The following is a 27805-nucleotide window of genomic DNA, read 5'->3' as shown; positions in this document are numbered from 1 at the left end:
AGAACACCTCCATTGTCCTGCATTAGTATCCACTTCTTTGGTGATGTCTCTGAGGAACAGGCCTCCACCAGACATGGTTTTAGCCCAGAACTGATGTCCCTGTAGCATTGCAGGGAAAAGGCTGGGTACTTTTAAAGTCTCCTGTCTTGTGCAAAGGCAAGAGGTCTGGGCAGAGAGGCCCAGCAGCCTCCCACAAAGGCTGTGCTGTGCTCATCCCAGGCAGGGGCAATGATGTGCAGAGCAGGGAATGTGGATCGTGCACCCCTGTGACAACAAGGGCAGCTTGGGAATGAAGCCAGGCTGCTGCTGTAACCACTAGCAGTTTGGGGGGGAGGGAGAGGCAGAGGAAGGAGTTTTGTCACAGCCTCCTCTGGGTGGTGAGAAGGGTCCCCCTCTCTACATCACTGACTGCTGGGCAGGAGGGAGAAATGGGGATGATCCCAGGGCCACGGAGGGCTTTGCCAATCTTCTGGAAGATGCAGCTAACACTAACAATTTTCTGTTTTGCTTTTGCCCTCTTCTTCCCCCACTCCTCTTCCCAGCTGTTTGCCATGATCTTTGCTATGTGTCTCTTTCGAGGGATCCAGTAAGAAGTGGCCCATGAACCACCATATTCCCCACATGTTCAGAAAAAAGAAGGAAAATCTGAAGAAACAAAACCTGAGAACACCCCAAAAAAACTTTATTTTTTTTAACAAAATGGAACAGGGAGAAAAAATAAAAAGAAGAAAAGGTTGTAATATATGAATGACCAAAAGGATTGTACTTCAGGGGCTGGAACTTTGAGGTGATGTGCACTACACTGTACACCGGACCCTTGCCCAGAGCCACCCGCAGCAGACATGGAGCAGGAGCCCAGCGCAGCTGATTGCACTAGAGATGGATGGAGCTGGTGGCAGTGTGGGAGGAGAAGCACAGCTGCCTCTCACACCAGGCTGAGCCTACCATTCACCACCTTACCGTGCTTTAGACAACAAAGGACTCAACAACAGACATGCAGGGGCTGGATAAGACAACAGGTTGGCCTTGACTGTCCAGGTGGGTTTGAAACAAGCAGTGGTGGCTTGTCTAAGCAGGTGTGGTCAACATTTGTGTGATTCTGGCTTTAATTTCCAGCCACAGGATGAAAACACATGTTCTTCAGTGAGGCTGGCTTTTCTCTGGAACTCCAAGCAGGGGCAGCGTGATCTAACTTAGCAATGGGACTCAGCTAAGGCTGGCTGAGGGTCAAGAGTTTGGTGCCTACCTTTCTGTTTTTATTAAGATTTATTGTTCATTGTTGTGAAAGAGACCAAATGGTTCCCTGCTGTGTTCCCATCTCCTGGGAAAAATAATGGCTCTGGTCAAGCATCATTGATACTGCTGCCTTCCTGAGAAGGGGAGAATATAACGTTCAGATCTTGTCAGCCTTTGCTTTTCCTCTGATACTTGCAAAAAAATGGTTTGTGGTGCTGTTAACATAAATATTTGCAGTGGTTCCTGCATGCTTTTCCAGCCCTAAGGGGAGGTCCAGACATGGTGCTGGATTGAAGAGGCTGAAGTTTGTCAACCACTCCCATGCTGTTTGCCTGGACCAGTCTGGTGGAATCATTTCTGGTCAGAGAATTTCCCTTGAGATTCTCCCACGGGCTCATGATGAAAGTAATCATCAAGTCAGAATTGTTTTAGTTGATAGTATTTCTTCCCTTGAGATAGTTTGGTATTTAACTAACATGTCATCTACTCAATCATTTGGAAGTGAACTTGAGAAAGATGTCTGGGACTGGATCTTGGTCAGAGATTAAGCTGGAGCTGCTGAGGCTCCAGGCAGGCTCCAAGAGCACCCAGTGTGCAGCCAAACTGCTCCAGCTGCTGCTCCAGTGGTCATGGATATTGACTCAGACAGGTGACTGGTTTCTTTCATCTGGAATCATCAATCCCTGTTGCCTTAATTGTTCATCTGGTCACTTATTCCCTGACCCCAAACTCATTTTACCTGGGGAATGACAGAACGGGCTGTGGTTTCTTGTTTAGCTTAGGTCTTTTTACAGATTTTATAGGCTCAGATTATGGAGCACTTTTATATACACTCAAGTCAGCTCCTCTGAAAGCTGTAAACTCTGGCAAGGAAGGAGCAGAGCATTAAACTTTGTGCCCAGGCTCTGCAGCAGCAGCACATTCATCCTCTGGCTGTTCCATTAGACCCCTGGGGCTGTGCCCCTTGAGCTCTTCCAGCAGCACTGCACAGGCTACAGGCAAGGAAGGAAAGCAGCAGAAAGCCTGGGCTGTAATAGACAAAGATCATGGCTAAATATCTAGGCTGCCATATGAGGATACTAAGGAAGAGGAAGGAGGCATTAGGAGCTTTTCCAAGCTTCATTTGAGAACAACAATTTATTCATTGGCAGGAGAGGGCTGGGCAGGTAGAGCTGCAGCCCCTCCATGCTGCAGTCAGCATATTCTAGCAAACAAATATGTGGCCAGGGCTGCTGAGCAGCATCAGATGTTGCATTAAACCTTGTGGAAAGCTATTCTGAGCTATTTCCCTCCGGACCTTGTTGTAATGAGGCATTTTAGCATTAAACTCTAGTCTGTTGTTTAATAAAGGAAAACAGTTTTGTTAGCCAAAACCTATCAGTATTTGTACTGGACAGCAGGTGCTACACTTAAGATAAGAAAAATCTGTTTCATCTACCAGTCTTGTAGGGAATGGGCCGAGCAGAAGGCGAGCTTATCTGTTCTCCTTCTGCCTCAGGAGCTGGTGTCAGTGACTGTTCTGAGAGAGCAATTCCCAGGGAAGGAACAAAACTGTCAGCAGAGTTGGTAATTTGGCTGGAGGTGATCAAGAGAAGCAGAACTGCCTCCCCCAGTCTCCAGTTTCTTCCCCTCAGTTCGTTATGCAGAGTTCTCAGGTCAGCGCCTGGAAGGCAAATATCCTCATTTGTGCATGGTGGGTGGCTGAAGGGGAAAAAAAGCCTTAAAGCCTTTTTCTGCCACCAGTGGCATGGGGGGGGAAAACCTGTCAGAGCTGTGGGAACTGGACCAAAGCAGCCAGAGCACAAAGTACTAAATATACATGCCTGAGGTATGATCTCTGCTTGCTTGTTTCCCTTTGGCTTTCCTAATTCTGTACTCATTGCTTTGTCTGTTTTTAGCTTTCTTGCTTTCCCTCTCTCCCTAATGGTAGTCCCTGTATCTTCAAAATGATCTCTTCTTCATCTGTTATTCTGGGCTGTGCACAGCTGTTTCTCCTCTTCTACCTTTTCTGATCCCTCACTGGTCTTTGCTGTGCGACGATTTCAAATCCTCTCTGCAGGCTGGACCACTGGAAATACAGCTCAAAAGGCCAGGCAGCAATTCCAAACAAGAACTGGAGATAGCTGTAAAGATATGTGCAAGTCTGAGAGGATCTGTGGCAGTTGGTAACATGCAGAAGGAATTTTCCTTGGGGGAATTTAATGAACAAGCAAGCCCAGAAAGCAGATTCCCATTGTATGGCAAAGCATGTAAATTTGTTGGGTTTGTCCCTTGGTTTCGTGGCTGCCCCCTCTGTTATACAGTAGTTTTCAGAACCGTAGGCAGGAGAAACAATTGTATTTTTGTATTTGTATTTAACAGCTCTGGTGAGTATTTTGGGGTCGGGGCTCAAACTGGAGTCACTGGTGGCTGGAGAGCTCTGGGCAGGCTGGAGAGCAGAGGGAGCTGCCGTGCTGCTGCCTCCTTTGCTTTAGCACTGTGACCACGGCCCAAGCACCTTGGAGGGGGTAGTAGAGAGCAGCCTGGGCAAGCTCCCAGCCCCTCTCAGCATCCCTGCCTCCTGGTTGTTATTTAATGCTCCAATGACTGTCACAAATGCCTGGGAAAAGGGCTGCGTGTGAAATAATGTTTGAAATCTATTTTAAAAAAATGTAAATGTTCTTTTTATTAGATAGTGGAGCTAATTTATCCTGTATTCCCTACTGTAATGCTTTTTTATATTGAAAGGAAATTTTTTTTTGTAATATAAACCAGAACACAAGCCTGAAGCACTCTCTGCACGGTTTTTGTGTGCTTTTCTTAAAAAAAAACCCAAAAATAAAAGAAAGATATTGTGACAGTGAAGTGAAACAGCTTTAATTTTCACTATTTGCTTGGTGTTAAGTACAGTCACTTTCTTACCAGAGGAGAAATAAACTCAGGTACAGCAGCTAAAATGAGGTATAAATTGAAGTGTCCCATTCTCCCCTGCACCACCACCCCCCACCCACACCCTCCCAAGTAAAAACCCTTGACCAGAAAAGAGGCCAGCTTAGGACAGACAGAACCTCTCCTGTGTCACCAGCTCCAGTTTGCCAAATGCCAGTTAGGCGCAAATAAGATGATGTAGGGAGTTACGTGAATGATGAGTTTTCTTTACCCTCTAAAGTGAGGGCTCTGTGAATGCGAGGGTTTGGGTTCATCCCTGGCAGAGAAAGGGGGTCAGCTTTAAGTCCAGGCCTGTCCCTGCTTGGAGCACAACCCTCTGGGGAACAGACCCCCAGTCCTGCACGGCATTGTACGAATGCAGGAAGTTCACTGCAGTCTCCCCTGGGAGATGACATCAGCCCAAGGCCTCTCTCAGAATGTAACAGGTAAGGAAAGTGAGGCCTGTGGAGATGGAGTTTTTTTGTCAGCAGATCAGTAGCAGAGCCTGATGTGACACCTCAGGCTTTTGATCCTAAATTATGTTATCAACTGACACCTGCAGCTGTGATGCCAGAACTCCTGTGCTTAGGGACACAGTTCTGTTCAAAGGTTTTGGCATCTTCTTCCCTTTCTCCCTGCTCACAACAGAGTGAAGAAAACTAGGTGCAGTTTGTTTCTGGCTGTGCTGCAGATGCTCTGCCTGGCCTCCATCCTCAAGCCACCCTGAGAAACTCCCTCCTAGGCCTCACCTGCAACACATTCACCACCTCCAGTGGGCCTGGCAATTTTTCTCCTCCAGCAAGCACCTTGCTCCTGAGAAGGGACATGCCCAGAACCACAGCTTAGCTATAGAAGAGGTGTAGAGCTCTGTATTTTCTACATGGTCCACTTATAGCAAGATAGAGCAAGAAACATCAAAATAAAACAACTTCATCTCTCCACTTTCAGGAGTAGGTACCACATAGCTTGGAATCTTTTAAGTGGCCACTCCCCCAGGCTTTGCTCTATGTTGGAGCAGAAAAAGCCATTGACTGGCAAACCTAGAAGTGACTGACAGTTTCAAGTTTTGCAGAGGCAGCTACTAATCAGGGGACCAGAGCAATCTGATCTTACCTTATTTAAAGCTACCCTGGAAAGCTGCAAGTGCGTCCCCCACCCTCCCACCTGATCTAACCATCAAGAAGTCTTTGGGGTACTGCTCATATAGTGCAGTAACTCATTTCTCCCACCTATGCGATGACATTTTAAGGTATGCTCATCAGACCCGAGTCATTGCTAAGTTCACAGGACCTGTGGCCAACACAGATGGGAGGCAGCATTAAGAAGACACTCCCTTTCCTTCTTCTGTAAGATTGCTTTTGCTGTGCTAAGTTGTACTTGTCTGTCCTAGAAACATAATTTCCCACCCCCCAAAAACCAACCATCAATCTGTGTATACATTCATGTGACGCCCCAAAACACAAAGAATCAAGCTTCACGTACCTAAACCCACAACTACAGCCAAAGTGCCACACTGAGGCCATTGCAGCTGCCCATGCAGGTGATGCACAGGGGGAGAGCAACAGCCACAGCATGCCATGCTCCAGCTCCTGCATGCTGCACCACTTGGTCTAATTTCTGATATTCTCCAGCCTGCATTTGATCATTACCTGCCTCACAGGGAAAGGTTTCCCTCTCAGAGCCCAGTTTTTCCACCTGAACAGGAACACTCCTCTTAATTTAAAAGTTTTAGTTGCTCAGTATCATTTTTGGACATGCTGAAAGGAGCTTGACAAGCGTGTATTGTCATGAGGCTCCAGAATTTAGCCTGCTGTTGGATGTTGCCTCTCCATTTGATTTACTTATTAGGCAAAAAACTGAGTTACAGTTGTGATGCTTCCTGATTCAACAATTTCCAATATCCTTACGTGACAGACATTTTGCATGGCCAGTAAGTACAATGCACACAGTGTCCCAAGCTTATGCAGCTGCTTCTAAATGCCAAAAGCACTAACACAACATACAATAACTACCCACTACCTTCTTCTAACTCTACTAAGATATTAAATAGCAATAGCTGTAGATCCCAGTCTTACCAGTGGCTTGAGGACTGTTGTTCACACAAGCAGTTCTGTTTGTGTAGGAATCTTTCTACTGGGATTTTGGAACATCAGCTATATTCCAGGGCATGCTTTGATCCAGTCAACAGTAGTGCATGAGTAAGAAAAGTCCATATCCTGTACACAGACCTTCTGGCTTTAGTCCCATGGAGAATAAAAAATGCTGCCTCAAGCTGTGGACAGGAATAATCCACAAGGAAAGCACTAGGAAGTAGAGCAGTCAATGCTGTTAAGCCCAGGAGGTGTTGGAGAAACTGGCCAGTGAGTACTAAAGCACACCAAGTCTGTCCTTGCTTTCATATGCTCTGCTCCTTGCAGTTCCTCATCCCAGTTAAATATTAAGTGTCTTAATGCTACAAACTTTGGTCCTCTCTTCTCAAGGTCAGAAGAGATGTGATACCTGCAGATATTAGCAGAGTTGGAATACCATCTCCCACAGCCAGGGCCCATCTCTAGAGGCTGCTCACTGACTCAAGCATCTGTGCAGATGCTCTGTTACAGTTGTCTGCTCTTACTAGTCCTAACCACAACAGCAGTCCAGCTCCTGCTCAACTAAAGCATCAGATACTACTGCACACCCACCACTGCTACTACCATCAGTAAAGCAGCAACTGTAGGAGGTGTTCTGGGGGGAAGGGGACAGGACCCCAGCCTAGAAACTTCATGAAACACCCGAAACAAGGGGATGTCTTTGTGCTCAGTGGGCTATTTCCAATAGCTTCCTTCACTTTTCACATCTTGTAATTCAAGTTGCTCCACTGTTCCCAGTGCTGTCCCTGCAGAGGAAATAAGCAAGGGTTCTCCCCCTTATTTTGCTGTATCTCCTGCCAAGCTCTGCACATGATCAGGTGCAAAACTATGAACAACACAAAAATGCACCTCTGGCAGCGAGGAAAGAAGAGCTGTTTGCAAAACACTGAACTTGACCCCATCCATCTCCCAGCTACCTGGACAGTCAGTACTAGCTAAAAGGGGAACTGTAAACCAGGGGAAGTGCAAGGCTTACCAAGTAGAGTAGCCAAGTCCTTTGTTGGTTGTCTTACTGCCCTGTCTCCTCAGGGATTTGGTTTCAATATGTTGGCCTTATTTTGTGCTTTGTTCCAGCGGGTTCAGAGCCTGTGATCCCATCGGCCAGTTTCCCCCAGAAAACTGGCTTTTTTCCCTGAGCCTGCCAGGCCCACACACTTCCCTGAGCCTTCCTCCCGCTGCTCCTCACCTCCTGCAGAAGGGCTGGGGGGTCCCGCCGATGTTGCTCCCCCCATTTCACCTGGCAATGCCACCAGCACTGGGTTACACACTGATTCATGCCGGTACAGAAGGAAACTATTTCAGAACCAAAAGGGACTAACCAAAAAAAAAAAGAAAAAAAATAGAAAAAGAAAAAAAATTATAGTTATAATGCAAAATTACCGACACAAACTCCCCCCCTCCCACCATTCCCATAACAAAATGCCCAGGAATTAGACTTTCTTGGGACGACGTCCAACTTGGTAATAATAATAAATGCTGATGAGGATGAAGAGGACTCGGCTGACCAGGAGGAGCATGGCACCTGTGGCTATCCGGCTGCTTTCAACCAGGGTGACAGTGGTAACTGGAGGAGAAGGAGGGAGACAAGGCAGAGGTTGGCGATGTAACACCAAAAGGAAACAAATAGTACAAAGTTGTTTTCTGCTGCCCTCTAACGCACGGCTTTGGCAGGAGCTGTTGAGCCTTGCCAGTGCAGGAGCTTTCAGCACAGGCTCATTGTCATGCACAGTGAACCTGTGGCAGAGGCTCTTCACTAGCTTCTTTTCACAGCCTTGAAGCTTGCCACAGGCCCCAGAGGTCTCCCTTACAGAACCCTGCTTTCAAGGTAGCCCCACATTCAGGCAGCCTGGAACAGTCACTCAAGCCGATGTGAGTTTCCATCATGCTCAGGTGTTAAATGGGGGAGCTGCATCTTCCCGAGTTTGCTTTGTGGCTTGAACAGTGCTGATAAGCGTTTCTCAACTTTAGGAGCATTTACAAAATATGCACAGTCCATACACATCACCTCTATTGAACACCTCTCTTTTTTTGCCACCAACATATAGCTCATATCTAAACCAGCCACACTCTGAGCTACGAAGACACACATACAAGATCCCCCTTCATTGTTAAATATAGATAAGCTCCCTAGAAACAAGCTAAACTGTTATGCTCTGTTTTGGTAACACTGAACATCCTCCTTTTTCGTGTAGGTTGCGACAACCTTTTCTTGTTAGACCCTGCATCTAGGCAGCCTGCTCCTGCAAGACCTGGGCTGACTACGGAGCCCAGGACATTTTCAGGGAGAAAAACAAATCAATTGTCAGAGGGTGCTGTTTAACCCTTCAGGGAGCAGCCCAGAGCAGAGGCTACTCCATGGGGGAGAAAAAAGGCGAGCAGGTGGCAGGGAAGATGCTCCAACACTGCCACACCGCTGCCCTGCCCGCCGTCGATTCCCAATTCCCGCTCCCCGCCCGGCGGGCGCGCAGCGCTCACACCCTCCTCCTCCTCCTCGTCGGAGCGGCCGGCCCGCGGGCACTCACCCAGGAACTGCACGGCGAAGTAGCAGGCCTCGGCCAGCAGGCTCCAGCGGATGATGGCCTTCTCGGCGGTGTAGAGGGCGTTCCACATGATGAGCGCGATGCCTGCGGGGCACAGCGGAGCGCTGCCGAGGGCCGGCACAGCGGCAAGGCCGCGCTTCCCGCCCGCCCCGCGCGGTGCCGCTGCAGGACGCGCCTCGGGACTTTTGCTTCCCACACCATTGCTCCCACCTCCCCTCACCTCCTTGTCTTTGCCCCCTTCTCCTGGGGGATGCCCCTGCCTGCCCCATCTCCCCTGCCGCTCCACGGAGCCCCAGCCGCAGCCCAGCGCCCCTCACCGGTCCCCCCTGCAGGCTCCCTTTGCTGGGGTACATGGCATGCACAGCCCTCCTTACCCCACCTGTGGCACGCCTGAATCCCTGCTAGGAAAAAGCAGCAGTAGCCAAGTTTTTCAAAATACCCCTCAACAATTTCTTTGCTCACAGCAGATGCTCTGCTCTCCAGGTACAGATGCCGGCTGGGCAGGGACTTTGTCCCCTGCTGCCATTTTTGCTGCACGTCCCCTTACTCTGTGGGGCAGCAGCATGGCCCAGCACAGTGGTATGGCACTCACTGAGGAGGGCTCCTCCGTAGAGCCGGATGGGCATCTTGCTGCTCACCGATTCCTCCTCAAAGATGGCATCAAACAGCTGGTCAGGGAAAGCGAGGGCCTGGCAGAATCAAGAGAGAAACTCAACAGCCTGCACTGGTCGTGGCCACCAGAACACGTCCTCTTCGGCAGCAGTGCTCTATCACCATGCCTTTGGGGGATTGGAGCCACTGGCCAGGAAGTTGGAAATTAAGGAGGTGCAAGAAGTATCACCACATCAGCTGTCGGCTGCATGGCCGGTTTCTGTGGCCAAGGCTGCCATTCCTTGGCTTATGGACCCTACTAATGAAAACAGACTCCGGTGATGGGACCAAACCACCAAGGACACTGCTGGCAAAGCCCACAGTGAGGGCAAAGGCCTCACAGGAGAAAGCAGTAGAAGCTGCTTTCTGGAGGCAGAAGATAAATTCCAGGGACCAAAGGACCATGCTGGGGCACCCCTTTGGCAATCAGGAGGTGGTGCTACCCAGGACCACATCCCTCACTTACCATGATGGCAACACCGGAGAACATGACAGCGGAAACTAACTGCCAGACCCTGCATGAGAGGGAAGACAGAACCCAGCATGAGCTCGGAGGTGACCCCATAACTCATACTTCACAAAGCATTTCTGGCTGCCTGCTTGTTCATCAGCCTTCATCCTTCCCCCATGCACAACTGAGGCAGCCAGAAGCCTCCCATGGAAGGACTCAGCTTTCCACATCCTGCTAGCTCCAGTCTCAGCATGCAAACTGGCCTTACTGGTGAGACAGAGCCAAACTCCCCCTCACCCAAGCAAAGGAAGGAAATGACCCTGCCAAGAGGATGGTGCAGAGCAGAGTCCCCACAGTAGACACCAGCCTGTTACACAATAGAACAGGAGCTCCTCCAGGCCCATGTAGCCCTTGTAGTTCCCTGCACGTGCAATAAGACAAGAACTTGAGTGTCTTGGGCTGATTTGTGGGGAAAGAAGGCAGAACTGGTCTGGTTCTACAGCCTCCAAGAAGCCCCTTGGAGGGAGCAGTGATGCTGACACAGCAGCAGAGTTAGTGTCAGTAGCCAGAGTTGGCACAGATGCTGTGGTCAGGGGCCCTCAGATGACCCAGTTCGAAGGTGATCCAATAACTTACCTGAGTCCCAGTGGTTCGCGAACTGCAAACTTGATTTCATTTCCCAGTACTTGGCTAATCTGAAATTCAAATGAAAGGCACAAGCTAAGCAGATCCTTCCCCAGTCTTTGGGCAGTACTCACCAGCCCAAAACCACATATCTAATCCCTTGTGGGAGTTCATCTCTGAGAGGGCTGAAAGGAGGAGGAGGACAAGGGATTCATCTGTGACTCCTTGGTCCCAACATCTGCCAAAGGCTGCCTTGATTTCCAGCAGGAGCTGCCTCCTCTGCTGCTCCCTTTACTAGGATCAGCCACCTGCAGCATGCAGCTGGGGAAGGGTCAACACTGACTCTTGTCTCCTCTTACCTGGGTAAGAAGGGAACTGACTCCTCACGCGGATCACCTGCATGTCACATCCTGATGGAGCACAGGCTCCTGCAGCACCCTCGTTACAGTATCTGTCCTGCTTTCATGTGCACACTGCCCAGAGTTGTTTGTGTTCTTGTGAACATGCTCAGGTTCACAATGCCTGGCTGCGACTAACCCAAACCACATGGATGGGCAAACCTTGGTTTGCCCAGCAGAAGGTCCCTTTTCCATCATTACTGCATATGGGCTGCCCTCACCTTTGAGCGATGGACCTCGCCATCATCATCCTCGCCACCGACACCCAGGATCTTGCGTGTCTTCAGCCTGCTCACCAGGTCAGTCTGGCTGTGCTTCTTCATCAGCGGTGGGGGCTGCTTCGCCGCCATGGTGGTGGCCCTGCCCCACCGAGCCCTTGGCTGCTAGGTGGCACAAGGAGGGTGCAGGAAGTGGCTCTGCTGTCACATGAAATGTCACGAGGTTTGGGGAAAATAGAACAACCACCGCCACAAAATCTTTCTGTTAGGCCGGCAGACGGCTCCTCATCCTCGCAGGGAAGCGAGCCCTGGCAACGAGGCCGGCCCCAATTACAGGTGGCTCATCTCAGGCTGATCCTGTTGTCACCGGGATCTGCCATGAGGGAAAATCAGAGAAAAAGGAAAAAGATCAGAGCAGAGTGGCTTTAGCATGGACATTTAGTAGTTATAAATGCCTTTGACCTACAAACCATAATCTTGTCTATCCCAGCATGAGGCAATGCCCAATAGTGCCTCTTTGCTGTTTTTCAGATTAGGGGAATTAAATGCGTCTCAGACTAGAGGAATTAAAGTCATTAAGTAATACTTGGCCTTTTTTCTTTTCCCATGCAATACATCACATTCTTCGGCTGCCATTTCAGGTCAAAACCCCGACAAGTATCAGGTATTTATTTCTGAGGTGTGCTCCCGCAGATGCTGCAGCCCCCATGTTGTGCCAGGACACATCAGCCCCTGAACAACAAGAAGCCATGGGCATGATTTTCCCTGAAGACATGTTGCTTTCTGGGAAATGATGGCAATTAGAAATTACAAATACTATCTGTGATAAGTAAATACGGGCAACTGAGAGAAGTTATGACGGAAAATACAACTTCTGCCCTGGCATGGTGGTATAAGGGTTGAGGTGTTGAGTCACATGAAATCACTCTGTCTCATCACGCGATCATAAAGCCCTGGAAACCCTCAGTTCAAAAAGTATTTTCTTCCAATTTGTCTTCATTTCATCTTTGCTCAGCTGAACATAAACACCATTTTTTTCATTTACCACTTCACTCTCCCAGAGACCCACAGAAATTCGCCGCAGGCACCAGGCACAGCTAATCCAGCCCAAGCAAGCATTGGGCTCAAGCACCAGCAGCCCCATGCCCCAGCTGAGCCTTCCCAGAGCTGCCCCAGGAGGAGACAATTTATGCTGATGTCTAAATATTTCACAAGTCTTTGGAGAGTAATAAAATTAGGTATAATTATTTTGGCATCATGCATGCAAATGTTGTCCCAGTGCCTTGCAAGGGATTTCCCTCTCAAAGGAAAACCCTTCCCTGTGGTGGTTCAGACAAGAATGGCCAGTCCTGTCTGCAAGTGCCCAGCAAAATTTTTTCTTTAGGGCAAAATTAAGAGGTCTCGCTGGGATGGTGCAAAAGGTGAACCCCATGATCAAGGGTTTAGTAACATCGTCTCAGCAGACCAGGCAAAATGCTTTTCAGTGAGCTAGTAGAGGTACTCAATACTTTGGAAGTACTTCTTTTGGATTGGGGGGCTTGTTTGCTTCTGTGTTTTTTGCTCTTTTTCCATGAGATAACTAAGCCTAGGTTCCTGGAAAGGCAGCACAAAGCCAGATGCAGCATTCAGGTTCTAGAAGTATTTCAGAAGTAGGACAGTGGAGAACAACTGCTCAGGAGGAAGGTAGAAGCTATATACTCAGCTCTACCCTAGAGCACAAGGCAGGAAGCTCAAATGGTAGCTGACAGTAGGAAAGTTTAAAAGATTTATCATGTCTGGGCTTTGCCAACCTAAACTGTCACAATAAATTGTGTGTATTCAAATCTAGATAATCTCCACATAGAATCCACCCCAAAGCCAGAGTTATGTGTCTAAAAGAAAACCTCAACCTCTTTAGCTAGCTACAGTTCTTGCAGGTTTTTCTGCTCCTGCCTGACCCAGACTGACAAGGTTGGATGCTGAGTGGTTTCCAGAAGTACTAAAATCAGACTATATATTGCTGTGGCATTTCTAGCCCAGCATTTTCTGGTCAAAGCCATACATTTCAACCCTGAAGCAACATCCCTGTGGTGAATGCTCCTATCCCTCATTCTGAGCCTCAGGACCACTCTGAGGCCATCCCAAATCTCTAAAGTGTGGGAAAAGTCTGGCAGAGAGCCTGAGCAGGAGCATCCTACTGGTTCTCCTCAGGAGTAAGAGGCTCTGGCTTGCTGGTCTTGACAGGACTTGGGGTGCTGAGTGTGCTGGCCATGCCATCCTGGCACTTCTGGATCCTTCCTGGCTTCTTTCTAGGGAAAGCCTGATGCCCACACCTCCTGCTCTGGCCTCATGGTCAGAAATGCCAGAGGAAGGGATGATGGGATGGGAAAAAAAAAAGAAAGAAGGAAGTATGGAATAAAGGAAGTATGGAATAAAGGAAGTATGGAATAAAGGAAGTATGGAATAAAGGAAGTATGGAATAAAGGAAGTAGGAAGAAAAAAAAGAAAAAAAGAAAAAGTAATAGAGAATTTCTCCTGAGAGCAAGAAGCAAAGAAAAGTGGGACTCCATGACTCACCAATGAAGACTGCACTGAACAGCTTTGTGATTACAGAGGCAGTTTTGCAACTGGCTCAAGGCCAAAAGATCAAAATTTGCCTTCATCATTTGTCTCGCCAGTTGCTTTCAGGGCAAGAGTTGGTGGAAATTTATCCACATCATCATTAACACTGCTCTCCCATTAAAAGTTTCCACCAATTTGTAGTAAGCCACTGGCCAAGAGCTGGGGCAACACAGGCCAGACACAAATGCCAATAAAACAATCTGGTACATAAGCCCACGCTCCTACAGCACAGCTATGGCATGACCCCGCAGCCAGTCCCACATCTCATTACCCTCATCGTCCAGAGACACAGCCAGCCTGACAATACTGAATATTAATGGCTAATGAGCTAATGAATGCAATTAGCACTAATTCAGTGACATTCAGATAGAAGATGCTGAGGATTTGAAAACATTATACTTACGTTAATGTTTCCTGACACACTGACAATTTAGAGGATGGTTTCTATTAGCCTGTGAGTTTGCAAAGAGAAACCTCCACCTCCTCTTTCTCCTGCGATCCTCTCCTCCTTAATCCTTATTCCAAGCATTCCAGGGGCTGTGCAGATCAACACAAATAGGCAATTCCTACTCCCTGCCACAGCTCTCTGTGATGGGCAGCGCCTATGTGCAGCTGAAAGAGGGTTTTTTCCTCATAGATCCCTTTTCTTCGCAGGCTCTTTTCAGTATCTGCTCCCTTGCTTAGCTGTTCAGCATACTGCATTCAATTTTGATAGCTACTGCTGAGTGGTGCAAAGAAACCTCACTGGTGCCACGCTAATGATAGCTCAATCTCTCCCCACCTCCACAGCTCTTCCCCAACGTCTCTGCTTCCCTCCCAGCGTCTGGAGAGGAGAGCTCTGCAGCGTGGGAGAGAGGAGACTCAACCGCACACACCACAGTGCTGCCGCAGCCAGAGCTGTGCACCCAGTGTGGAGGTGCAGAGCCAGACCCTGCTCCTGCAGTGCCTGGAGCTGACTGCCTGTGGCTCCTGCAAGCCACAGCCAAACTGCTCGTGGGTGCCTGCCTGCCTGCCTGGGAGGACATGGCTCCCCAGGGTCTTGGGGACAGGGATGCTGCCTACTGCTAAGCTGGATGCTGTTTCAGTGGCCCTTTTACCTGACAAAACAGTGCTACTTGAATTAAAGAGGTGGCACTACAGAACCTCTTGCTCCAAGGGTTTGATGGCACTTCCAGTCTGCAAGCAGAGGAAGAGAGTATGAAGTGGAGTCAAGCTGGGACAATGAAATGTTTATACATTTAAGCTGGACATGAGTTTGTTCAGCTCTATCACATTCAGGCCAGTGAGAGGATTCTTGCTCTCCTGTTTTAGACTTCCAAAGTCAATACACCTTGAGCCCACTTTGATTTGTTACGCCTAAGAATTAAGAAAGAAGGTGCAGTGGATACATGTCCTTTGAAACAGCCTAACAGGGCACTTGCCATGCCTAAGCATCTTGTTCAGAGCACAGAGAATACTAATAATATAATACTAAGAATAAATACTAAGAACACTAAGAATAAAGCAGAGGCAGTGTCCCTTTACAACACTGGAGTTCTCTGGGAGGATCCTGGCAGAGCCATGGAGAATTCTCCAACACTGCAGCAGCAGCACAAGGGAGTGTGCACATGAGAGGGACATCCACCATAGCAGCTCTGCTGTACCTGGCCCTCACAGATGGACTGATGCCCACAGCATTTCTCTTGCAAGGGCCCAGCATCTGTACTGGATTTGTCCTGCTCTTCTAATGTTCCTCCAGGCTGTGGCAGTTCTGTCTCTTTGCTGGTGAGGACAGTACCAGGTCCATAGCAGCTGCCCTGGATCCTATACCTTGTCAGCCACAGAATTGTCAAGAAAGCCTGGGCTCAAACAAATGGGCAAGGTAAAGAGGAGAGGCAGTGTAAACACAAGTAGTTTAAGAACAGGATCCACAGACCTACTAAGTACCTTGGCTCTTGCAAACATTACGCTGTTGCCTAATCATGTGGGACCCGAGACTCCTTTTTTCCCACCACATATGAATGTTCAGTCTGCTCACTTTTGCATGCTTAAAATCTGCTGGTAAACAACCTTAGACACTTCAGGACTCTGAAATCCTGACGGATGAGGTAAGTTCCCTGTGTCTAACACAAAAACACACCTGAGAGCCACAAAACATCTTTGTGCATCTTATCTAAATGGCTGAGTTTCCCCAGAAGGCCCATGGTGCAGCAGACCCTGAGCCAGAAGTCCTCATGTCCCATGCGACTACCAAGGTATAGCTATATTCACGCTGTATGTCTTCAACTGCACATCCCAAACCCACAGTGACCAAACCAGCTCCCTGCATAAATCTCTATCAGGCATGGCGATTTAGATTATTAGGACCTCTCTACCACCAGCCAGCTGGGAATGAAACTTGATCAAGCCAAAAATAACCTGATGCTCAGGCAGTAAAAACAATTAGCACTCAACTGCCACAGCAGCACAATGCCGTGGCTGCTCACGCTCTGTCTGGCATAGTCTGTACACCTAAGCAACAGGGAGACTTCAGACTTCTCACCTGTAACAAACCAGGTACAAAGGACTCTGTTCCCACATAAACACCAGCCCCTTTAGCACAGAGGGCTCTTTGTAATACCAGCAGGAAGCATCTCTTGCCAGAGGCTTATCCCCAGCCCGGCCACAGCCCTGCTGCTTCCTTAAGCAACTCTAAAAGGCACAGGGACATTGTGTCATCCCTAGGGAACACCTACAAACCTAGGCAGTAGATTTCCCCCTACATGCAATAATAAATGCAAAGCAAGATCCTTAGGTGAAAAGACATCTGCACTGGGTGCACCAAGAGCATCAGGCACATCTGAAGGCTTCAGGCTGGGCATGTCTCATGGCCAGACACTGCTGGGTGCCCTCTGACACTGTTTGGGAGAGGTGCAGAGCTGCCCATGACCATGAAACCACCACTTGCCAGGCAGCGGCACCCAGTGCCTACAGCAGATCTGGCAACCTCAAACATAATGGATATGGCCAGCATCACCCCTCAATAACGGACAATGAGTCATCTGCAGCCTGCTGGGGAGGAAAGAGTTAACTTGTATTGCTTACTCAGTCACCACGGAAAAAAAGGACATCCAAAGTCTGTCTGCTCAGCCTTTTCCATGCATCCTCTCCTCCATCTGCGTCTGCTTCAGGGTTGCTTCAGCCCAAGCAGGCTCAGCCCCTGCACCCTCCTCCCCACTGCTCTTCTGCAGCCCCTGGGTGCAGTGGCTCCTGCCCCCAAGCTCCCCGTGGCTGTACAAACATCCTGCCCCAAGAACCACTATTGGCTATATCCCACAGCATCTGGGAGGTACGGCCCATCTCCAGAATTTTATTGCCCATGGGTTTCAAATTTCCTTTCGCAGAGGCCACAGGAAAGTTTCCGTCTGTGTCACAGGATGTGTTATATAGCAATCAAAACCTGTAAAGTGCTCAGTTTCCCCAGAAAACGATAAAAAAAGCTCTGTTGCCCTGCTAGTTTCTCAAACAGGAGCTATAATTAAACACAGCAACCTCACTCCTGCTGGCCTGCCAACCACCACCTGCAGCAACTCTCTGACCCCTGTATGCGAGCCTGGGCAACACCTCAGGGGAGAAATGCTTGTTTGCCTCTCACAGCAGCTGGCAGGGCAGCCTGTGATGTGCTGAACGTGCTCGGTCAGGCGCCCTGCACAGCTGTGGTGACCAGCACTGTACACAGGACTCCCCACAGGTGCCCAGCTGGACACCTGGCCACACCTCTGGATGGGCTCAGTGGACTCCCGGCACAGGGCACAAACAGCCTTCACCTTTTGTCCACCACACTCATGCGCTCAGCCCCCATGTGCCAGCCTGGCCATGCCACCCTGCCTTCTCAAGTAGCCCATCCCTGGCTGCTGCGTTGTGTTTTGGCTGCAAATACAAAGGATGCAAGGTACAATGGTAACAGTGTACTACAGCTGCTTCAGCACCTCTCATCTGTGTTACTTACATAAAAGTCCACCCCCTGCATCATCCTCCTTGCTGCCACCAAGGCTCTCAGCCCAGCCAACCACAGCAATCCATCACCCCAAATCTGCCCTTGCTCTCCCCAAGGACTCAGGCAGCCTCCCAGCCTTAGCCTGCACCCATCCCCTCGCTGTCTCAACAGATGGCCACAGCCAAGCAGTTAAGTTTCCCAGGAAGCCAGGAGGATGGAGAGAGAGAGAGGGAAATAGGACATATTATGATCGGGTGCTGTTTTTCTTTCAGGGCATTAAAAGAGGAGAATTCTCTTTGATTCCCAGCTGCCTTAGACAGGTGTTTCTGAGAGACAACCCCAGAAGCTTAACGGGCCATCTGTCCTGCAGATGATTTCTACAGGGAAACATTAGAAGGAAAAATAAAACCCATATGCACACACACAGAAACACAAAAAAACTCCCAACCAAGTAAATCAAGCCTTGCTACTGAAAAAGAGCAGCTTAAAAAGCTAGGAAAGCTGTTCAACCAAACAGGGTAACACAGGTCAGTTTTATAGAAAGTATGATGCAACTCTTTGTTTCATCTCCTCTGCCTCACACCTGAGACTCCAAGGAACTCTATGGAAAGCCCCTGGGAAGAGCCCATACATGTGCTGCTTAGCCACAGCACTGCTGAATACTGAATCTTCACAGCAACATGGGGCTTCTCGGCACTTCTTTTCCTGACAGCCTCCAACCTCTCCAGATTTTCTTTCCACTGTGCCCCCAAGCACCTGACAAGAGACTTTCATGAATGCTCCAGGAAGCCAATGCTCTTTATTCTCAGCAATTCCCTGCACCTCTGTCCCTTTCCTGAATTCGAAAGAAAATTGTTAAGAAAATACGAATTGGGACATTAAGCCCCCTGAGCCACACACAAGCACAACATCCCTCTGTATACTGTCACTGAAATAGTGATTTCAAAGCCACTGTCAATGGATTCCCTCCCCAAAGACAATAATCTACACCTCCAGCAACATTAGTTCTGTCTGCAGTCCCAAACTTACTCAGCACAATGCAACTACTATGATTTATACACTACCTACATGTTTACAACCATTAAATGGAAGATGAAATGAGTCTGTTCCACTCCAGCACCACAAAAGCAGATTCCTAAGCAGTTTCATGGGTCAGTTTGCAACCCCAGCCTGAGAACAACTCCAGCAGGACACCCCAGCAGCATCAGATTATTTTCTTCCATTTGAGTGGAAAACAAAGGGTTTCTCATCTCCATAGTCTGTCATGATATGACCAGATGTGCAGTCTAGGCACTCACAATGGGGAGGAAAAAGGGCAGACGAATAAATTTGCATTAAGCAGGAAGATTGTCTTTTGGTCCAGCCAGGGTATTTCCTGAGTCCCAGGCAGACAGGCACTCACAGGACTCACACCTCTCATTGTACAAGAAACAGTTTCCTTCTATGATGCAGAAGTCCTGTAAATCAGGCCTGATATGAAATGACCCAAGTAACTACCAGTCAATAGCTGAGTTATCAATAACCCTGTTATAGAGTATTTCCCATACACACGGTTACATCCACATCCTGTAAGAGTTTATTATTTACATAATGCATTTAATTTATAAATAATAACAAGCTATATATCAATAAATTAAGCCTATAATAAATGTACATATATATAGATGTACATACCTATTTATACATATAAATATATGTATTTGTACATGAATATGTATATAAATATACGTATTATATATACATACACAAGTAAGAAATATGGGTTGATTTGTGTGGACTTACTTTGTGTCCTGCTGCACAATCTCTTGACTGGTTAGTAAAGAGAATTCAGACTACCAGACCAGCCAAGTATGTTGGCTTTCACCCATATTTTGGTCTCAGGGATGAGATGAGAAGCTTGTCCCAGGCTCCTTCCTGGGAGATGTCATTGAGTGTCTCAACTCCTGCTTCTAGATCAACCATTTACTGCCCTAGAGACTAATACCACCTGTGATCTCTCAGCCCTGGACTACCACCCTACACACCACTTGGACCCATCACTGTATCACCTTCTAATATCTTCCCTAAACAATCTGCCAATATTAAGCCCTGTTCATTCACACACAATTACAACTCTGTGTTTATCACTCTCTGATGACTCCTTAGACATTAATAAGCCCAGACATGCAGACAGGCTCGGGGAGTTGCTTAGCAAAAACATGATGGAGAAGGCCTCCCAACAAAACACATACTTCAACTACTTGGTAGCCTATCCCAACGTGGCAAAAATCTCCCTCTGACACCTTAGCAGTTTCTATAGCAACAGGTTACTGCTAAAACTGTCAGATGCAAAATTCCCCATGTTGGGCAAACAGGAGCTAGGAGGACAGATTTAGAAGAGGAAAACTTCTGAATAGCTGCTGCCAGAGCTAGCACAGGCTCTGTTAATTCACAAGTTGGTGGTGAAACAACTTGAAAGAAATTTCTAGCAATTCACTAGAGGGATAGCACATGGTGTACTGGGACAGTGTCCCACAGCATCCCCCAGAATGAGAAGAAGCCACAAGAAGGAGCCCTCTCCTGCAATGAGGCACTTCAAAGTGAAACCAGCTATTTCTAGGATAAGAACTACAACACAGCATGTAGAGTAAGAAGCTGAAAGCCAAACAATTAGATTATAGGTTTGGCAGAGCTGCTGCTCCTTTCATAAAATCAAGACTGGGTCATTAAACCTCTGAGACCTCAGTTTTCCTAGCTGTATATGAAAAGTAAATCTACCACATAAGTTCATATGGCTCATGTGCAGCAGGTAAAACATTTCACAAGCAATGGCCCAGCCACTGTACCCCACCAGTGCCAGCTTGTGACACCTCAGCCTGCTCTGTAGATGCCTGTACAGCACTTGGTTCATTACACACAACGTGTCAGAGGCCCTTCCTGGCCTGACTAACAACCAGCTTAGCATGACATCAAGTTTTTTTTTTTGTCTGTCTTCATTCACTGCTGGTAGGAGAAAGCACAGTGGAAACCTTGAGGTGAACCTCACATCGATACTGCCTTCGCACACACCAGAAGCTCTCCAAAGATTCTCATGGTCAGATTAAACCCAGATGCAGAAAATCAAAGCAGCCACAGCTCAGCACAGAGCTGCACAGGGGAGGAAGGTGGAAGGAAGCCCACCACACCGACAAGTAGTGATTGCATTTGCCAGTGTGGTTCTCAAGTCAGAGTCCTGAAGAAGCCACAGGCTTTCCCCACAAACACAGCACCCGCCCCCCTGGAACTCACACCCACCTGACTTTGCTTTTATGGGCTGCTGAATCAGGGGAAAACTCTGCATGCATCCATGTATGTGGATGTGTACATGTTTGTTTATGCATGAGCTGTCAATCCCAGAATTATGCACAGATCAACAAGGCTCTTTGAATTCCCCGACTGTGAAGTGCGTGACATTTAATCTCAGCCTTCCTTTTGGACTTCATATCATGCATTATCAACAATGGCTATTCAGCACACAAGTACCCTTTAGAAAGCTTTCATCAGAAAAAGGAGCTAATATAAAGGAGATTGAAAGAGACAATGTCTCTGATGCATGACAGGTTCTCCAGCTTCCACAAAAGGCCAGTGTATGTGTACTGTGAGGAGCATGCACAGTGTCAGTCTGCCCCCAGCCCAGAATAAAAGCACTTCATGGGTGGAGAGAATGGAGTTTGGAAGCATCAACTGCAATGGACTCTGTACATCTCCTCACCTCTGTCTTTTAGGCTCACTGGGGAATAGGCAGGGTGAGCCATCCTAATAAAAAATTAGACAACAGCATGCAAGGAAAGGGTATGGAGATGCTATGTCCTAAGTAACTCTTAATAGTCACAGCCACAGAGGACCCACGTCAGCCTAAGAAATTAAAGCAAGGTTTCTCTTTCTATAGCAGAAAGGACACCAGTATATGGCATAAATAGCCTTGGTGACAAGGGATATCTGAGAACGGACAGGTCCCACAGGAGCTCTCTCTCCATCTTGCCTGGCACATCCAAGAAATGTCCTAGTGAAAAAGTGATAAAGGTAGCACAGACTAGTTCTTTTCCCTAATTTTGTTTGATTCCTCTACCCAGGGACAAGAAGGCAACAGAGAGATTCAGGCAGCAGCATCAGTGCTGACAAATCAAGGTCTCGAGTAACCATGGAAAATGCAGCATTGCCAGATGTCCCATCTCTACCATCAAGGGTTGTTTAAGGACCTTCCCTTCTTTTACAGTTTTAAGTCTCAGACACTTGGGTACAACAAGTTCCAGTAATATCAGGATCATCCATCAGGACTGTGTATGTGTCTATACACACACATGGTGCTTTGCTACTATGTGTGTGTGTGTGTAGATACATCTGTCAACAAACGTAGCACAGCCTCCTGGTTAGATGAGTTCATGACATAGAAAAGGTTTTAGTCAACACCTTCCCCATTACCTTTTTCTGTAATGTCATTTCCATGCAGAAGTGGCTCTGGAGGTTTTAAGTTGGCCTCTCCTCCCCCTGTTCTTTGTAAGCACTAATGACAGGCACTTGGTCTGCATGGTGATGTGATGCAGGGAATAAATTGGCTGGAGGGGATAAGCTCAACTGCTTTATTATTCCTCCATCCATCAACCCTCAATGCATCCTCCTTGTCCAGATATTTAAACAGTGGACGTTGACACAGTTCATGGAAGGGACTGCATGAACTCCTCATGGGTTTTTGCTAGCAGACAAGAACACATTCATACAGCCCAAGGGCAGTGCGGTGGGGCAGGAAGGTGGAAGGATGCACCATAGGTGCCTGCTCTTCAGAACCACACCAGATCTGTGGGCAGCACTTACAGAGACTTCACCAGCAATGCGGATATTAAAGACAGCTACATTTTATTCTCACTTCACCATGAAAACAACCTGGGAAAACACAGAGAGATAGTCTAAATTCTTCAGTCCTGTTAGGTGCAACCTTTGACTCCTGGTAGATTTCCTCTTTCTGTGGAGTAATGTTTGGATGCTCTTTATTCCTATTAAGCAGCTTCTACAGAAACCTTTCTTCCTAGGCCCCAAACAAAATGTTGGTGAAAAGCAAATACCACTCAGCTCCCCTGGACTCAGTATTGTGGTTTTTGAGTTTTCCTCTCCCCTCTGCAAAGAAGCAGCTCATGTTTCTACCTACTTGGAATACACCAAACATATGCCATGAATGTCATGCCAGGCAGCTAAAATTAAAAGTCCAACAGAAAAACTACAAGGGACTTAAAATCATGGATGTTTAAGATATCTTGTTCAGAAAATAGCCTGCTTCCTGGAGCTCTGGTTAAGACTGGCAACACAGCCCTCCATTTCCATAACACTGTCCTTCCTGAGGACTCCATACAACGTGGCAGTGTCTGCACCCAGGCTGTGCTCCAGCCATTGCCCACACATCTCTCACAGCCTCGCAGCAACACTGTACAGGCACCAGTGAGGCTGCTGCCCAGCTGGGTGTATGTCATGCATGGCAAGGCAGGGACAGACTGCCAGGAAGGTTGAATTAAAAGCATCTTCTTGGCTGACAGGAAGGGTAGGAAGCACAGCTGTCCTTGGGAAACTGCCTGCTCTTTGTCACATCTATCTTCATCTACAGCAGCCCTAGCTGGAAGCCCAGAAAGAAACTGCAGCACCCAACAACGACTGGGATTATTTTAGGGCTCAGAAGTGGAATTCCTGGAATATCTGTTGGCTGGAAGAACTTCTCCAGTCTTTATATGACCACAAACATCTGACACCAGAGGTTTGTGTTTCACTCATAAGGTGGCACCACTACAAAAATTGCTTCTGCTGCCACCATGGGCTACTGAATGAACGGGTACTCAGACAAAAACACCATCTGAGTCACCCACGGAGCTTCCTGAAGACTTGGTGGTTTTCTCTGTAGGTCTCTTGCTTGGCTGCTGACACAGCCTCAAACTGTTTACTTTCTCAACCCAGGCAGGATACAGCTAAAAACAAGAAGATTGCAAGCCTTTGTGTGCTGTTCTGCCTGCACCTGCCCCTGTGGGCCAGGCAGTCAAAGTGCTGCTGCCTAATTTTAGTATGAAAAGGAGGGATTCCTCTCTGGTTTGCAGTAGCAGGCAGCTGCAAAGGGGACTGCACACTAATCTCTCTCTAAAACACAGAATCCCTTCAAAAAAATAATTAGGTGGCCAGTGGTATCTGACACTCCTCTGCACATCTCCCACTATGCCAACTCGTCCTGTAATACCACTCCTCAGGAGACCAGACTATTCAACTGCTGATTTATTCCTAAATCCTTTTCTCCCCATGCTTTCCTCTGTACCTTTGACTTGAATTATGTTAATCCAAATCCCTAACAAAAACTTCTAAGAAACTCTACAGCAACAGAGCCAGCTACCAGTCCCAATGCTTAGGCTTCTGATTTTGGCCCCACAGGTTCAGAAAGTGAGCACACAGCTCCTGGCCACCAAGACCAGCAGAAGTTGCTCAACCTTTAGCACTAAACCCAACTACAATTGTTTTGTTAATTTCCCTGTTTTGGTAATGGATCTCTCCTCACCACAATCACAGCAGCAGTCAGTATAAATCTGGACTAGAGCTTTCTTACAGACACTGGTCCTTGACTTTGCCCTGTAAGATGTGCTGAGTAAGGGTCCAACCAAGGTCTGGTATAAATGCATTTGGTACAGCCTAAGCAAGGACTTCCCTATCAAAACCAATGCACAAATACGCTCAATAAGTTGTTATTTTGCATACAGAGGGCTAGGAAGACATTTACAGATTTAGGTAATTGGAACACGTACCCACAGCATGGAATGAGGGTGAGAGGCTTGTGCACATAGTGAAACCCAGAAGGAAAGTTTGCCGCTGGGGTTTCACCAGAGCCCTGGGAGCAGCAGGGCTGTGGGGCCAGCACTATGTGCTGGGCCTTCCAGTAAAACCTAGTGTATCTCTGAGCCTCTTCTCCATCTGTCATCTGGGGTCAGCCACACTAATGAGCACTACAGATGGGCATTGAAATGCACTGAGATGCATTAGGCCTTGCAGATGACACAGAGCTTCACAAACAGAAGAAACCCAAGAAGGCCATTTATCATTTCCCTTCATGTGTACACTATTGAAAGTGTCTTTGGTTGTAGCTGGATTTCTTTGTGAACATCTTTTAGCATCTTAAACTTTTCAAACATGGAGTGAACTCATGCTAGCCTGTGATCTCCAGGACAGCCCCAAACTCATATTTTCCAAGGCAACGCAGAAAGCAACATGAACAGGCAACACCTGGTCACCACTTAAGTGTTGTTTTTCCTGGTCTGGAAAAGGTCCAAATGTATTTTGTGACCAGCATTGGGTCTTTTCCTGCTGAGACTTATTTTCACGTTCCTATGTCAAAAATACAAAACCCAGAAGATCTACGTTCTATAAATAATGTCCCCATAGTGCCAAGGTCACCAAGCCGTTCACTCTGGCACCAGGCCAGAAGCCAAACATAAACAGTCTCAACATCTTTCTGGTTCACGTGTGCTTTTTTTTCTGTGCCAAGGGAAAGCTTGTAACCAAAAACATAGCACTAAGAAGACAGACACCCCTACTTCATGCAGAGCTCCACCCAGGTCAACGTGCAGCCTCCTGGGCAGCCTGGTGGGAAGGCAGCCAATCCTGCCTGCGTCAGAGGGAGATACTCTTTGTGTTCTAATGGCATTTAGCGGTTTTCATCAGAAATTTGGGGGCTTACTGGATGAGGACCAAACACACACACAGCACAGAACATTTCACCATCCAAACAGCTCAAAGTGATGCTTCTAACCAGCATGTGGTACCATCCCTCCCAGCCCCTACTATTCAACATGTTGACCCTCAGAGAGCTGCAGGACGAGTGAACACCAGCTGCAGATGTACTCCTGGCATTTTGCACGCTTCAGCACTCGATGCTCAATGAGAACAATAGGAAAACATTTCCCTTTGGATCACGCCCCAGCCTCCAAGCAGCTCCAAATGGACTGAAAACCTCAGGGGAAGGTATCTCTGTGGTTTATTACCCAAGAGATCAATGACCACCCCAAGCCTTGCCTTGATGTATATCTCTGGAGATGCTCTTGTGTTTATATCTCTACAGTAAAGCCTCACTACAGGCTCACAAGCGGAAAGGACCAACTTATCTTGGGAGCATAGAGTAGATGTCACCTTCTCAGCCTCCTGGCTGGGACAACCACCCACCCAGAGAAGAGCTCCCTCGACCTTGCTCTGCACTGCAGTCAAAAAGCAAGAACACACACCTACTAAAGCAACCAAGTCCCCCCTTTTCCAGCTGCCATCAGTATCCAGCCCCTCTCTGCTGAGGGCACCAGGACACCACAGTTCATGGTGTCCCTCACACTCTGCTGTACATGCATCAGGTGTGTATTTATGCAACCTAGCTGAGACAGGGCTAGGGCTAGTTGAGGTGCCTGCATACTGAGGCTTAGGACCTTGTTTATTTTGGAGTTTTGCCAAAAGCTTCCTAAGGAAACATTCTCCCTGGGTGGACTCGCCTGCTTGAATTGTAACTACTATTTATTTATTTAAAAATCACTTTCCTCATCCACAGGCCTTGAATGCCATTACTCAGCAGCCTGCTATACTACAGATAGAGTTACTGAGCAAGTTATTTATGCCAAGTCCAGAACAGGCAGTGCTCTTGCACTCTGTAGTTTCTCATGGCTCAGCTGTGCTAGTGGTACCCTAATGTCAACAAGGCTTTGGCTGCTTGCTGGCATTTGTAACTCCCAGCCTTTGCAGACAAAGGAGATGAAATGGTACCCATTTATTCACTTGCAGCCCTGATTCTCAGGCAGCAGCAAGAGGGTCAGTTTCATTGCTCAAGTAAGAAAAAGGCTCACTGAACTCCAACTCCAAGCAGGGCTGAGGCAGGGCAAGGAGCAGGTACTGAATAAGGTGCTGCTTCTTGCTCAGCCTGGTTGTATCAGTCAGAGCTGTACTCTACTGGGAAGTCTAATAGCTGCTGCTGCTGCTGCTTTAGACAGAGCAATGCACCCGCTCAGATGGGACAGCCAGACCTTGCAAGAGGCATAGCAGACATCTCAGCATGCAGGAATGTGCAAGCTCAGGCAGAGATGCAGAGCCCGCTCAGAGCTCACCTTCCCCTCTGGGATGGCAGGAGGTCTGTCTCAGCTCCCTCTCGCATCGCATCGCGGCTCCCTCTCCCTCCATCCCCAGCCAAAGCACCTCCCCGCCCACCACGGCCAAGCCCTCCTTGCAGCTAGGGCTCCCCAGCACACCTACGGGATTGCATCCCACGGGGAGCACAGCTGCGCTAGCTTCCCTCATCCCAGCCCGAGGCAATGCTCAGCCACCGAGGCTGACCTCCCAGCCGGTGCCGCGGTCAGGACTCAGCCTCCCATTTCAGGCACCTGAGGTACTCGTTTGGGAACCGTGGTCCTCCTGTGGCACTTTCCGAGCACGCAGAAAAGGACAGGGCACTTCCAGGAAAGAAGTGACGTCGGACCCCTGTCTTTGAGTCGAGTCACAGCGAGGAGAAAGCCCCTCGCCACAAAGCCAAGGGACCGCCTGCGCATCACCTCTCAAGGCGGCACGGCTGCTGTCCCTCCAACGCTCCGAGTAACCTGCCACCCTCCCACCAGGATACAACGCTCCACCACCTCCTCCTCCACCCAACCCACCCGGACCAGGCACGGCCAGGACCGAGACGGTCCCATCGCAGCTATGCCCAGCCGGCACAAGGGCTGATCCCTCTCCTGCCGCCCCTATCCGTCTGTCCGTCGTTCCATCCATCCCTACCCCGTCCGCGCTGACTGCGAGGGGACGCCCGGGAGCGGGGGAGGCTGCCAGGAGCGGGGTCCCGCGGGGCGCACGGCCGCTGTGGGGTCCGCGCCCCCGGTCCCCAGTACCCCGAGGGGCGGCGGGGAAAGTCCGCGGCGCGGGGGGACGCGCACGGCACTCACCGCCCTAGCGCAGGTCTCGGCGGCGTGGGACGGTCCCGAGGGCTCGGCTTGGCTGCCCCATGGGTAGAGCGGTCCAGGGGCGGCCGCAACGCCGCGCAGCCCGCAGGCGGCCAGACTGAGCCCGGCCCCCGCGCGGCGCCGCCTTTACCGCGCC

The 27805-nt window shown here is 48.6% G+C and overlaps 2 protein-coding genes across 7 annotated transcripts in view; one reads left to right on the top strand and one right to left on the bottom strand.

Moving 5' to 3' along the window:
• Window positions 1-4080, top strand: part of TSPAN18 (tetraspanin 18) — a 114913-nt gene extending 110833 nt beyond the window's left edge. For all 6 annotated transcript variants that reach the window (XM_085062614.1, XM_085062608.1, XM_085062610.1 and 3 more), the window contains one exon: window positions 543-4080. In XM_085062614.1, the coding sequence (XP_084918740.1) occupies window positions 543-590 (48 nt within the window). In that variant the 3' untranslated portion in view covers window positions 591-4080. The remainder of the gene's footprint in view (window positions 1-542) is intronic.
• On the bottom strand, window positions 4068-27805 carry TP53I11 (tumor protein p53 inducible protein 11). The gene is made up of 7 exons (XM_085062615.1): window positions 27652-27805; window positions 11158-11527; window positions 10551-10609; window positions 9930-9978; window positions 9405-9501; window positions 8795-8896; window positions 4068-7836 (listed from the first exon to the last, which is right to left on the bottom strand). Exons 2-7 carry the CDS (start codon window positions 11284-11286, stop codon window positions 7703-7705), a joined length of 570 nt encoding a protein of 189 aa, XP_084918741.1. The 5' UTR covers window positions 11287-11527; window positions 27652-27805; the 3' UTR covers window positions 4068-7702.

The sequence above is a fragment of the Lichenostomus cassidix genome, chromosome 5 (genome assembly GCF_008360975.1).
Source record: "Lichenostomus cassidix isolate B80296 chromosome 5, HeHo_3.0, whole genome shotgun sequence".
Taxonomy (NCBI): domain Eukaryota; kingdom Metazoa; phylum Chordata; class Aves; order Passeriformes; family Meliphagidae; genus Lichenostomus; species Lichenostomus cassidix.
This window is presented reverse-complemented; position numbering and strand designations above follow the sequence as displayed.